At 54.6% G+C, this 14,184-nt stretch overlaps 1 protein-coding gene across 1 annotated transcript in view; it reads left to right on the top strand.

Annotated features, from left to right (window-relative positions):
* Positions 1-14,184, top strand: part of LOC122381313 (forkhead box protein C1-like) — a 35,314-nt gene that overhangs the window by 3,493 nt on the left and 17,637 nt on the right. The window contains exons 2-10 of the mRNA XM_043365320.1: positions 3,000-3,191; positions 3,681-3,868; positions 4,178-4,292; positions 4,613-4,926; positions 5,247-5,459; positions 5,767-6,142; positions 6,379-6,654; positions 7,324-7,436; positions 10,937-11,085. Coding sequence (XP_043221255.1) covers positions 3,071-3,191; positions 3,681-3,868; positions 4,178-4,292; positions 4,613-4,926; positions 5,247-5,459; positions 5,767-6,142; positions 6,379-6,654; positions 7,324-7,436; positions 10,937-11,085 — 1,865 coding nt within the window. The 5' untranslated portion in view covers positions 3,000-3,070. The remainder of the gene's footprint in view (positions 1-2,999; positions 3,192-3,680; positions 3,869-4,177; positions 4,293-4,612; positions 4,927-5,246; positions 5,460-5,766; positions 6,143-6,378; positions 6,655-7,323; positions 7,437-10,936; positions 11,086-14,184) is intronic.

Raw genomic sequence — 14,184 nt, forward strand, 5'->3', positions numbered from 1 at the left:
CAGTCGAGCGTTACCGTGGCGTTTGTGGCGTTGAGCGGGGCAGTCTCGGCGCGGAACCCGTCGTACTTGAGGAAGCAGGTGTGGAGGCACTGGTAGCTGTGGTCGAAGCCGGGCAGGCAGTGGCAGCGGTCGTCCTCGCCGCACTCGCCGTTCTCCAGCGTGCACTGGTCGGGGCTGTGGCAGAAGCCACTGACGCCCGTGTAGTGCGGCTCGCCCCGCAGGAAGGTGTCGGTCGGAGGGTTGTCGGAGGGTTTGGGTTTGTTCCAGCAGAGCTGGCAGCGGTCGGCGGGCGCGCCGGCAGGGTCGTACCGCCAGCCCCAGGCCTCCACTCCGAGCGCCAGCAGGCTGCAGCCGAGCCGACTGAGACCGCTCCGGTGCGCCGACACGGGCTGGCAGCCGGCGGTGCGCCGCTCCCAGCGCGAGGTCAGCCGCAGCGAGCTGCGGACGGTGATGGCGACTGAGGGTGCGGCCAGCAGCAGCGTCAGCACGGTGGACACGACCGCGCGCCGCATCGTGCGCGAGGAGAGCGGCAGTGCTGCTAACACTGCCTGAACTCTGCTTCGCCTTCTGTGTATTCAGCCGCTGAGCAGACCTCCTGTCTACTGGCTTCTGAGGCCACTGAGCTGTCTGTTTACTGTGTACCCGGAAGATCGGACTGCCGTGCCTGCCCTGATTGCGGTCACCCCGGAACTGCAAGTGGTCGGCTCGAGGACACTCATTATGTACCTGCTCCTCCAGCGCGGTTTGTCGCGTCACGGCGCGACACGATTGCACCGGTCATGCACCATCCCCTATTGCCCCGGCCCGGGTGTATCACTCCCATTGAAGCTGGTAATGGAGTTCACCGCCGTGTCGATTGGACGCCGGCTTTGAGTCGGTCAGGTCCGCCGCATCGGCTCGCCCGTCTCGAATGCTGGTACAATACAGCCGTAAGGACGCGGCACTGTGCGGCATGCCTTCTGGACTGTACGGTCTGACGCGGCCTAGCGACGGGCGCGCGGCACTGAACCCGTGTGTGGGCAGCTCACTATTGGAGTTGCGCTGATTGCGTCACATCCATTTGTGTAGCGTCACGGTGTTCAGGCTGTAGTGTGGTGTTGATGGTTGTGAGGTACGGGCGTTGAAATGGGCTATGGATTTGTCCTGATGGGAATGGCTTTGAAGCACTGGGGTTATGGGAGGGGAGTGTTTTTCACTTGAGGATGAATAATTTGCTGATGAAATGGGTTTTCCTATTCATCAAGCATTGCTTTAGAACTGAAAAGACCCTCGAGGAAAAAAGGGACATGTTTTTTTACCTTGAACATGACGTTGAATCTGGTCTGAATTGATAGTGTGATTTATCGATTGACACCAAAGAGTATTCTTTCGATCAATGTGCAGGTTGAGGGATCAGGGTCCTGTTTCGTGGCACGACTCTAGCGGCTACTAGTGCAGATTCGCATTTGCTATGGAAACCAACGTACTGGGACGCTCACATTGCAGCTTGCAATGTCCTACTTTGCTGATGTTTCCATTGAAACAGAAAGCTCTAGTAACGGTTGACAGGGTGCTGTGAACCAGGATCCACCCGCCATCAATAGATGAATTGGCGCCGATCGACCACGGCCATGTTTCGCCGCTGACTGCCCTGTTAGTGGTCACTCCGCACGCTCTCATCCAGGCCTGTGTCCAGTGGGTGTTTCACGCTGCCCTCGCCCGCTGAGCCCTCCCCCAGCTGGTCCGGTCTGTATCAGCGCCCTGGCGTGACTGCCGCACCGACGCCGTTCCCATGGTAACCGGCCGCGCGTGGTCGGCCCGTCCGATAGGGGCGACGGCTGCCCGACCGGCAAACTGAACCCATCACCTGCCATTGGAGCTGGCTGTAAGAGCCGCGAGCTATGACCCAAATGAAAACCACATTCAGCGTTTTAATGCAGCAATTTTTAACGTGCATTGCCTAGTAACAATGATATGTATCGCCCTATTTAATCTCCCATGCAGTACATTAGTGCGTGTTTTAGCCTGTCATAAGTCCTTCGTGTCTGCGTGGAGTCATTTCATCAATCTGCTCAGCTTTTGAACCCTGTGTTGGTCAATCCCTATGCTATGGCTCGCCCGTGGTATGTCATCAGCTTGTGTGTTTTGATGATGGAATGACTTTTCTTATTCCTGATTTGACGCTGTATCTATCAGAACGGTCCTTTTCGGCCCTGTTTCACATCATGCCACTACCTTCGCTGCCAGGCATTGGCGCTTTGGTTTCCACGGCAACGTAAACAAACTAGGCTATTCTGATTACGTTTCCATGGGAACCGAAGCGCCAACACCTGGCAGCGGCAGATAGCGACGCGCCGTAATGTTGTTACCGTTACTGTGGCCGGAGTCAATTGAGTCCGCCGTGGGCGGCTGTAACGGCAGGTCTGTCCGCGTAGCCTCACCCCCGCGCCGACAGCAGACGCTGTGCATGGGTAATAGCTTGGTGTGGCTGCTGCCAGGGCTGCGGAGTCGATGGCTTTTCGGTGACTCCGACTCCGACTCCGGCTTTCAAAAACCAGCTCCGACTCCGACTCCGGGCAGAATTGTCGACTCCGACCGACTCCAACTTCCGACTCCGACTCCGCAGACCTAGCAGGGCTGTGGGGTCGACAGATTTTCGGTGACTCCGACTCCGACTCCGGCTCGAGTTTCTAAAATCGACTCCGACTCCGACTCCGACTCCGGTCACAACTGTCGACTCCGACTCCGACTCCGCAGCCCTGGCTGCTGCTGTAACTGTGGTCTGCGTCTCCGATCTGAACTGGTACAAATCAGAAGGGTGGCGCCTACACTGAAGCCTGGCTTACCCGCGTACCTCGAAAGTTTTTTTCAAGTGTTAATTGTGTGTAAGGATACCTCGGCTTATCACCAAGTGCCGACCTATAGAGGGCTATTGTCGCTCCTCTCCTGTTTCCCTGAGCTATGTTCCATCACGTCGCTGACCCGTTTCGCTGACTGGTATCTCTCTGTATTCCCCACAGACTGTTCTCTCCCCTGCTGAGCCGCTGAGCCGCCCGCAGTGAGCCGGTGAGCCGCCCGCGTTGAGCCGCTGATGGCGGCCGGCGACCTACAGATGGCCGGCGCGCCGGACGCCGAGCGGGATAGCCCGCCGCCGACCAAGGCCGGCGCCACGTTCGGCTTCACGCCCGCCCAGCAGATGATGTTCCAGAGCAGTGAGTGGCGGATGGGAGTCAGAGTGGGAGTGAAGAATGATCGGTGGTTGGGGCTGAAGTGACGGGCTTAACGGACGTTTGATCGCTACAGTGGACTTGTTACGCTGTTTGCTTGGATCTAAGGGATGAGCCGTTTTGTTATGTTGAATAATCTCTGTTATGATAGAGAATCCTATTTAATTTCAAGTAGGATTTCCAGTAGCCAGGATACACCATCTATAATTTGTGATGTTTGAATATACGATTGTATTCTAATCAATGACCCTGACGAAACCAACCAACCGAACCGTCTCAAGTTTTTGTGTCGCTCTATACAGAACCTCGCTGCTTGCTTTGACCCAACCACATTGCATTTCCATCATACTTTTTCTTCCCATGACGCGTTAAACCGCCCGTGCATACCCACACCCCACTGACGCGCAGCCGTCCGCCAGGTAACATGAACGGCCAGCGGGTGACAATGGTCACTGACTCGTCACTGTCCGCCAGGTAACATGAACGGCCAGCGGGTGGTGATGGTGACGCCGGAGGTGGCCCGCAGCCTGGGACTGGTCTCCGGCGCCGGGACCGGCTCTGGCGGCGACGGCAGTGACAAGGAGGCCGCCGCCGCCATCAAGATCGAGGAGGAGTCCGGGGACGTCAGTGTCAGCGTGATGGAAACAGAGGATGATGACGGGGTGAGAAAGGGCCGGAGACAGAGGATGACGACGGGGTGAGAAAGGGCCGGAGACAGAGGATGATGACGGGGTAAGAGGGAGAGGGGAGAGGAAGGGAGGAATGGAAAAAGGTTAGTAGAACGGGTTGAAGGACTGTCTCGACGTGGTGAGAGGGACCGGGGAGAGTGAGGAAGGACTGATCAGGGAAGCTGGTGACGAGTAGAGGGGCGCTGCAACAATCCACGTTGATTACCGCGCGCTGTACTGGTGTAGCTGTCCGCGCCGCGCTGTCCTGCACCCATCTAACGGAGCCCGTGTGGCTGGTTGCAGATGATCGACCCGGACCAGTTTCTGGAGGTGGAGCTGGCCTCTGGAAAGGCCGAGGCCGTGGTCGATGAGGACCTCACCTCCCTCTCCTGGCTGCACAGTAAAAACCTCCTCAAAGGTAACTGGATGATGGTCGAGGCAGAGACAGATGGGGAGGCGATGGGATGTAGTATATCCGTAGTACACTGCTTGTTGCTTTGAGTCTTGCGTGAAAAAAAAAGATGTTAAGCATTGCAGTTTTGCATATTTGTTTGAGTGTCTCTTAAAATATATTGCTTAGCCTATATTTCTTCATTCTAACCTTGTCTTATCGCTATCGTATTGTTCAACAAGTCCTGCCCAGTAGTTATTGTTTTCCGAGCAGCTTCATTGACGTATCGTGTAACAGGAACCTCTGTGCGCGTGTCCCGCTGTTTGACATACCCTGTGCCCGCGCAGCGTCGGACGTCAAGTTCCGGCAGCGCTCGTCGGTCAGCTCAGAGTCGGCGGCGGCCGAGGGGCGGCTCGGGCCCATGTCTGCCGCCCCGCTGCTGGTCGAGGAGGGAGTCGCTGAGCACAGCGAGGAGTCCCCCACCTCCGACTACCTAGAGGATGTGCCCGACACGCCGGCTGGCCGCGGCCGCGCGGCCCGCACCGCAGCCGTGGCCACCGTCGGCAGGAACGGAGACCTGCCCCGACCGCCGCAGATCCTGGGCACGTTCAACTTCGGGAAGACCAAACGGCACCCGCCCCACCTGCCCTACGACCCGAAGGTAGGCGGAGGAATGGGGGAAAATGGGGCACTGGAAGGGGGCTAGTGAGAGGGGACGGGAGTATGCGGGGTGGTACGCAGTTCGTTTTTATAATGTAAGCCGAAATCATCCCTGCAGAGCTGATCCAGGTGCACTGAACTCCCATTGCCAGCAAGGTTTTAATTGCCAGTAATTGCCTGTGATTTTTTAATGTTACACAGCGTGGCAGCACAGCATCAGAAGTTATGTACGGCACACACTACATGATTCATGACTTACAAGATCGATCCGTGTTCTCGAAGCGCGCCATCAGCTGACCAGAGCTGTCCATCTCCCGGCAGGTTCACGTCCACTTCAAGCCGCCGTTCTCGTTCTCGTGTCTGATCTTCATGTCGATCGAGGACTCGCCACAGAAGGCGATGCCCGTGAAGGAGATCTACAACTGGATCCAGGAGTACTTTCCGTTCTACCAGACGGCACCAATCGGGTGGAAGAACTCTGTGCGACACAACCTGTCGCTCAACAAGTGCTTCAGGAAGATAGAAAAGTCGCCGGTGAGTGACGTTGAAGGTTCCTGAGGAGTATATATGGTAGCAGCTTAGGACAGCACTGGGATGATCGAAGAAGTTTTTTGTGCTCCTGTTTTGTGTGTGTTTTTTTTTTTTAGTATCTTTCGTCCTTGGACTTAAGTTGCCCTTGAAAAATCTCGCAAGAATTTTTACTTGATATCTCCCGATTACTTGATCCACATGGTCTCTTCCGTTATTGTTATTGTCCGTTTGCCTGATGATTCGTGTCGCCCTCCCCTCTCACCGACCGCCGTACCGACCGACCATCTGACCCTGCCCGCTGCCCCGCCAGGGTCCGGGCAAGGGCTCGCTGTGGACGGTGGACCCGCTGTACCGGCCGCACCTGATCCAGGCGCTGAAGCGCTCGCCGTGCGTCCAGGAGGCGCCCTCGGCGTTCGGCTCCCGGGCCTCGGTCTACCGGCCATGGACGGCGGCGGCCACGGCGCTCAGCGGCCCGCCGCAGCCGCTGCTGGAGTCGCCGCGCCGCGGCCCGGCCCGCCGGCCGCCCCCGCCCCCGTCCCCGGCGCCGGTAGAGACGCCGGGGCCCGGCGGAGACCCGCGCTCCACGGAGAGCCTGGAGGCGGCGGCCGTGGCGGCGGTACCTGTGCAGCACCCCCCGCCGCCCGCGACACCCGCCCAGCGCGGCACGCCACGCCGCCGAGGCAGAGGTCAGTGGTCCCCACCGGGGCTGTCGGCGGGTCTGCTTTGTGTATTTCTGCAGCCGTCTGCCTGGTCACTGGTCAGTATGACTTGACCCCGGCGATGAGCTTTGATCATAAGGGTCTGTGTGTCAGGTCACCTGTGTCTACCAACACGCACGCAATTGTACGGCTACCCCTACTGTTCAAATCGGCATCCCTCACCCCCGTATCGCCGCTTTGTAACCCCTCGCCCTTCCGTACAGGTGTCGGCCGTCCGCCGGGCAGCAAGAACCGGCCCAAGTCGGACGATGGCGGACCCAACCCGGACCTGTTCCCGCTGCTCTCGCGGCGACTCCTGTCGAGTGGAGGGGACGGCGACGGCGCCGCGCCGGCTGGCTCCCAGGCTGCCCCCGCTGCCGCCCCCGCCGCCGCCGCCGCCGCCGCTGCCGAGGGGGAGGATGAGCCGGCCGACGGCGAGCCTCCGCTGATGATAGTGCAGGAGCCGCCGGCACCGGAGACCACCCCGGCCCGCTGTCGAGGTGAGTGGACGGATGGGGCAGTGCTGAGGAAGGTAGAGGTCACATTGCAGAGGAAAATGATATCCAATCCATTGGCTGTCGAGTGTCGACGCATCGAACTTCAAGTGTTCGCTTTTGGTATTAGTCATTGGCGTATACGCGTATAATAGACCAGCAGCTGCATACGTTCTTTATTTGTTAGTGGTTATATCATAGCCGAATTCGGAGTGACTTTGATCGTTTATTGACGACCGTTTATTTCCTGACCAGACTCATCCGCCGGTGACGCTTAAGCACGGGCTCTATGGATACCGTCCAGAATAGATCATATAGTGTGCCATTGATCGGGCTGTCATTCACAACTAACTCGTAGTTACTCCCTGACTGTTATGGCTCCCCAAGCCAAGCAGTCCCCGACGTTCTTGTGCGCACCCAGGCTCGTCATTGTTGTGCTTGTAGCTCGAGTTTCGTTGTGTGGTGCGCCATTATGCTGCTCTTTTTAACCCGTTTCTTATTTCTTCCAAGCGACCATCTTATTTCTATTTGATCATTGTTTACCCTCCGATGGCGCATTTAGTCACCCTTCTGAGTTGTAGTCTAGGGCGCCCACTCCTATCTCCCACCCGTCGCTTTACTCCCTTCTCGCCCTCGGCTCCCTTATGACCCCCTCTCCGCCCGGTGCGTCCACAGTGAAGGTGGTGAAGCGGCCGCGCGACTCTGCCGGCCACGACTACGGACCTGTGCTCGTGTCGCCGGCCCACCGCCTGGCGTCCGGCGAGCCGGCCGCCGTTGCCATCGCCAAGGTACGCAGGGGGCGCAGCGGGTGACGAGCAACCGAGCGGTAAAAAGTATGTTTCGTTTTCTGAAACTAACGTACTCGTATGTAGCATATTTTTTTTACAACCGTTACTTGTCATTGCGAGCAAGCGCGAAGAAAAGTCTGATTCCTAAGTAACGGAGTTCATGATTGCACGTTAGAACACAATTGGCACATACGTCAGCTTCGAAAAGATCGAAAAATGACGTATACGCGCGCCAGGCCCGGCAGTGTATCTGTGATTTGGTTTGCTTACCACCTCTTGCCTGGCTGGGACAGCGGATCATGCTTTCACAAAGCCTGGCACGCGTCAGCTGAAAGTTCAGCATTGTGTAGCTTATTTTCGGTCACGTGACCTTCAGCAACCCGACCTGTCGGCTACGCTTCTGAGAGGCTTATATCTCAGCGACTGATGGGTCGCTTGACTTGCGCTTTTTGTAGGATTGTTGTAGGTTTTTGTGGGGTGTAATCCATTCTACCAACTTTAAGACTGCTCTCGCTGAAGGTGGATTGTGGGTGAATTCCACCGCATGTGCCATGTGCAGAATGAAGAGTTGGGAAGTTTGTTCCTATTATAACTCAGCAATCACTGGGCCGATTGCACTCAAACTTAATATTTCGGTAGACAAACGCAGGGCGATGCATTTTCATGCATCATGGTTCGGTTACTGCTCCCGTGCGCAGGTGCAGGGGTCGCTTCATGTGGGGAACGGCTGGGCCAATTGCGCTCAAATTCAGTACAGCGTTAGGGGCCGGCTAGTGGGGTTATCCGTACAAGTCAATTCGGGATCACACTTGGCACTTTCGCTGGGGCAGAGTCGATGCGATGTATTTGATTGGTGACGGGGCCAAGGTAAGTGGCGGGTCGGTGTCGCGCGCTCCGCTGAATCTGCCCCTCGATTTACTGCGGTATGTCCCGGAGCTTATAGCCACAGCGACTGAGAAAATCAGTGGAAGTTAAATTGGTCACACTTCACAGGTGTGAAAAAAACATCTAGTGATAAAACAATTAATACTGCCCGGCGTACTCCGCTCCTGGCTGAGGTAAAAGAGCAGTTGCTGCGTATTTTGGATGTTGTTTTGTCGGCTATTTTCGGCAATGTTCGGAGCCGAGCTAACGACCAGCGCACCAGCAACGCAGCAGTTCTCTTTCTCCAACCGGCCCGAGCTCCATGGCGTAGCGATAAAGCGTGAGGAAAACTCCCGGCAGTCCCCGGTTTGCCGTCTGGACTTCTTTCAACGAACGCAAGTAAAGCGGCGTTGTCCTTCTTTGCAGCCCGCCGCTGGCTGTGTGGGCGCTCCGCAGAACCAGGCCCGTGGTCGTGGACAGGGAGATGAGCTCTGCAGGCCGGGCGGCCGAAAACCCCAAATCATCCTCACCAGGGATGGCGCGAGGGTGGTGACAGAGCCAGTGCAGTCGTCCGGAGCCACTCAGACTCCTGCGGCCGGGTCAGGCAGTGCGCGTGCTGCTCCCAGTTTGGGAAGCGCCGAGGGAGACAGATATGCAGCTGGGCACTCAGAGCTGGAGCCGGGCGACGTTGGCCGAACGATGGGCAGTCTGAATCGTGACGGCAGCTCGACAAAGCGACGACGAGTGCCGAGCGAGAGTGACGACCCGGCTACATCGGAAGATGAGTATACGGACGGTGATGCGCAGCTGATGGCGTTTCAGCTTATACTTCAGCAAGAAGTGAAAAAGCAAACAACGTTATTGACAGAGAAATCGAAAAGGACCACGGACTGGCTTAAGGAGAAGCTGTTGGCCATGCAGCGAAGGTTAGGTGATATGGAACAGCTTGTAAACGAGCAGGGAGAGACTATCCAGGAGCTGCACGCGGCGGTGGACTGCCGAGACAGCCGCATCCTGGCGCTGGAGGGTCGGCTGGAGAACATGCGGCGGGATGTGAAGCGCGAATCGTCTCCGATCATCCCTGATCTTCAGGAGTTCGCAGTACAGCCCAAAGAAGAACCCTGGTGAAGGTCGAGTGTGCGTGTCCACTCAGTGTGTGTCCAGTGATCGCTGGTCGAGCGTACGTGATACAATCTACGTCAGTGGAATATATCTGTGTTGTAGCCTAATTTAGATAAGGGTTGTGTTGTGTGACTTGAATGTGCTTATAAAGAATACGCAGAAATGATCTGTAACCGAATGCTGGCTAAAACGATAACAATTATCGGAATGTGGACTTGTGCTCTTGATGACTGTTGCCTACTGTTGACCGTGGAAGGAGAAATAACGAAAATAAATAAAAGACAACAGAAGAAAATGTGCCAACAAGCAACAAAAGATGATAGGTATAGTGAGCAGAATCATGGCGTTTTCCCGGCTATCAAGTTTTTTATCAGTATGTATGCAATATGTATGTATATGTGCAGGGCTATTCCATTCAGTTTGAAATGGAGGTCGAGATTGTCGGCTCATCCGGCACCCGGGGCGAGATCAACAGCGTCACGGTAAACTGTGAATGGGGAAGGAGGAGGGAGATGCACTGCCCGAGGCTCACCCGGCTCTGACTAAGTGTGACTAAACTATGATGGACAGGTATGTAAACGGCAGATCTAAAGCTTTATTAAGTACAGGGCAGAGTCGAGATAGTTGAATAGCGCGCGCCGCTAAATCCTCCGAAGATGGACATGCGTGGCACCGTGACGAACCGGCTTTGGGCGGCGGCGCGGCGCCACGGCTGGGCGGCGGCGCGGCGGCACGGCAGCGCAGCGGCGCGTGGGGTCTCGGCCGGAGCTCGGCGAAGTCGGCAAAGTCGGCCCCGCACGGCAGAGATACAGTGAAGTAATGAACGTTGAAACTGCCTAATTGAAATAGGGCCACCGCGCAGGTAAAATCGAACTACAAACTAATTAATCCTAAACCCACGAAAATAGAAGCGACGGTTAGCGGAGACAAACAACAATAAGCAATTAACGAGAAGCAATGAACGAGACACACATTACAGGAACCATAGGCCTAATTTATTAGAGGCCCAGCTTCGTTTATGCTTTGCTCTTATCATATATGGCCCCGACGGCGCAAGTTCCAGGGGAAGCAGGTGATGCTAGATTATGAACTGATTAGCAAGAGTTGTACTAAAGGTGCGTTTCAAATTGCTGCATCGACCAAGTTGCAGAGCTTCTAATTTTGAGTTTCTCATAGATATCTCCCCACGAGACGATTTTATACTCAATGAAGTGAGAGACTGACCAGACCTTAAAACGTCTTTGGCTAGTTTTAACAGGTGCACACGTTTTGGCAAATGCTACCTATAGCTTGAATCAATCAATAAATCGCGCTCGGATTTTCATTCAAGCAGATAAAATCTTTGTTTTTGATTAGTTTTAAATAGTGCAATTCTCGCCAAAATCTCTGGAGGATGAATTATTTTCCCTGTTGCTGTGTCGCGTGCGCCATTCGCTCGACACCCCTGCTCGCACTCGTGCAGCGTCAGCTGGTGCCTGGTGGTCCCTCTGACGTCCCCTTCCCCGCGTGTGCAGCGTCAACTGGTGGTGATCCGTCGCAGTCCCGAGGAGGAGCACACGTACGCGGCGCGCCAGGCGCCGGCGGCCTCCCAGCACAGCGAGCTGCTGCTCAGCGACGACGAGGCCTTCTCAGACGACTCCGACCTGTCCGCGCACGACGTCAGGTCAGTAGGAACGGGCACCGGGGCGGGGCTGTGACCTCTAGGTCAGTTAAACCGGGCACCTGTCCGCGCACGACGTCAGGTCAGAAGATCCGGGTACTAGGGCTGGCTGTGGCCTCCAGACGGTCCGCGACCACTCACAGTGCTAGCTGATGCTTTTCGCCTTAGTCACGCCTGTGGCGTGGCGCCCCTCGTGCTTCTTGGTGTTGTCGAAGCAGACTCGGCTCCGAAGAAAACTCAGGTGTTGGATGTTTCTTCTATTTAGCCATAGCCGAGCAGGGGACACCCTAGCTTTACGACCCGGTGGATCTTGCGCCGCCCGTCTCGTAGCAGAGGTCTTTGCGGTACAGTGCCTCTGGCTGATCTAACCTAACCGACCTAGCGTCAGTCGGCTTTTATACGCGCGGGTCACGTTGTTGGCCTCGTGATCCCTTTGTCTATACAATGATGAGATAACATAGATGCTATCTAACATATACACAAACGTCATTACAAAAACAGCAGTGCATTGCATACACTGGTGACAAAAGGCAGATCGCATCTATCCTTACACATAAGTAGTATATACAATGGAGACAAAGGGCAGAACACACCTGTCATAACAATGCCGCGTACAGTAGGTCTATTAAAAAAGTCCCCAGCACCAGTGGGCGCTGCCTTCGCTGAGCCGAACCCCCGTCTGCCTGTCCCATATCGCGCCAGGCTCAGGTCAGGTAGGGTCAGCGGGACCGCTCGGTCCGGCCCGCGGGCGGTGGACGGCCGGCCGGTAACGCTTTCCGCCAGCCAGCTGTAGAATCCAACAAACGGGACGGCCACCGCTTAGCGCAGCGAAACCGGTGTTAAAGAATGGCAGTAGATGTTCATGGCCACAATGATTATGAGATAGTCATTGTTAGCCCGTGCCCCACAGGAATACCTAGACTCTCACGCTCTGTTGGAGGGAAATGGGGATTGAGCATCATTCTTATACCTAACTCGGCTTTGGGCATTTAAGTGGTATTCGAAGTAGCGTCAAAAGTAGCAAAAAGAAGAAAACAATACTTCAGCCAACTTTGGATCGGGTCATAGCCAGAGGTATGTCTTTAGAGGTCATCGAAGGTAAAATTTTGCCTAGACAGGGTGCGTTGCGCGCACCGCGCGGTGCATTGGGTTTCCAATTTCAATGGAAACATCAACAGACTCGGAAGCTCGCAACGCTAGCGTGGAGCCGAATTCATATCAACCGCCGCAACAATGCAGCAGCGCAGCGCAGCGTGCTGCAGCGCGGAGCCATGAAACACCGCCTAGGGCTATCCATGTGTCAGGGCAATCCAACCCACGTGTTGGGCTCGGCCCCAGCGGAGCATGAGGTCCAGGACTACCGCCCAGGTCTCCCCCTAATTCCCATCATCCTTCCCACTCTGATATCGACCGAAAGAGCCTAACCTAACACAACAATCAGCTCGTTTACCGCTATTTCTGAACAATATTGTCAGATTCAATTAAGGTCAACGGCTTAGCATGTAAATAACAACAGCTGCCACCATCGGTATTATGAGAAAACCAATTGCTTTTCCACTAACACTTAAAAGAGTTGTTAGCTTGAAACTTGCATGAAATTAATTTTACCAGCCTCGTGTTCCTCTTATCAAAACGCTTCGAATGAGTCAAAAGTTGATCTTTAAAGGTCATTTGAAAAATTTGGCCTATGTTCGAAGACATGACCTGACCAGAAATGGTCATAATGCATAGCAGGACATTAGATCCGTATCGTGGAACTTTACAAACACTTCAGATGATTTCATAACTTAAGCATGTTTATCAAAAATAATCATTACATGGCTCATATGTAAGCTGGGTGTGTGAATATGCTTACGAGTATGTTGAACGCAACTGATAATGTTCTGTTGGCCACAATTTCTATATTTAATTTATCCTCCCGGATTTCATATTTTTGTTAACCCACGCATGACTGGGGTAGGTATTTTCCATAACGCGAGTGACTGGGGAGGGGGCTCTCCAGAGCCCCCCTCCTATCTCCGAAACTACTGGGCCGATCGTCAAAATTCAAACGGCGTCTGATAGCCCTGGAAAAACTGTCGAGCGAAACCTATTTTCATTGACCTCGAGGTCACTGATGACGTCACAGGTCAGGTCACAGTAAAAGTTATCGACATTTTTGCTAGTTTACAATTTAGGCTCTGACCACCGGACGGCCGGTCCGATCATGCTCATTTTTGGTTTACGCACTCCTTGACGGATGCCTTAGATACCCTGAGGGTACCGAACTTTTACTTCGAATTTTTAAGGTCAAGGCCAGGTCATCCTAGGTCACGAAAATTGTATGTAGGGGAGAGCGGGGAGAGTTGTATCATGTCCAAGTTGTATCAGGGCGAATTGTGCCAAACTTATCCAATGGATGGCGCTCGCGACACGACCAGCCGACGAGGTTTTCCGGGCGCCATCTTTCCTTGTTCTGTCTTGTGGCTGAGTGGACGCGTCTCGAGGTGAGAGCCGATTTTATGTTTTTTTAATGTCATTCTAAAAAAATAAGTTGCAAGAAAATGTGTGTTCTGGGCATTTAGATGTGCACGAATTTGAAAGATCTCCGTAGCGGTGGTGAGGGTACAGGGGCGTCGCCGACGGGGGGGTCGGGGGGGTCGTGACCCCCCCCACTCTTGAAAACTGGGGGTGTCGACCCCCCACTTTTTGCGATGCTGAGTATGCTTTTTTAGCTTTTATGTCAGTGAAGCAGGCGTCAGCAACACCAACAAATACATCAGATTCAGAATCGCTTCAAGAGCTCCCTAAAGCCAATTAGCCAATTACCTAAAGTTCATTTAGCTATGGGCGGGGAACACCAGCACAACAATATTTTTAAGTAGCCACCATTCTTGTACCTTTTTATCCCTCAAAAGATTGGACGCGCCAAAACTGCCCCGAGCGTTCGTCTGATCGTTAAAAAAAAAAATGGTCGCAGTCGATTCGTCGGATCAGTACCTAACTACAAAACTACAAACTAGCCTCAGCCCCATGGCTACCGTCACAATTAGCTGTACAGTGCACATGTAGGGGAAAGGGAGTCAGATGAAACCGTCTCGGGCTTTCGCAAAGAAGTCGCGC

Source organism: Amphibalanus amphitrite, unplaced genomic scaffold (assembly GCF_019059575.1).
Source record: "Amphibalanus amphitrite isolate SeventyFive unplaced genomic scaffold, NRLGWU_Aamphi_draft 000118F_arrow, whole genome shotgun sequence".
NCBI classification, from domain to species: Eukaryota; Metazoa; Arthropoda; class Thecostraca; order Balanomorpha; family Balanidae; genus Amphibalanus; species Amphibalanus amphitrite.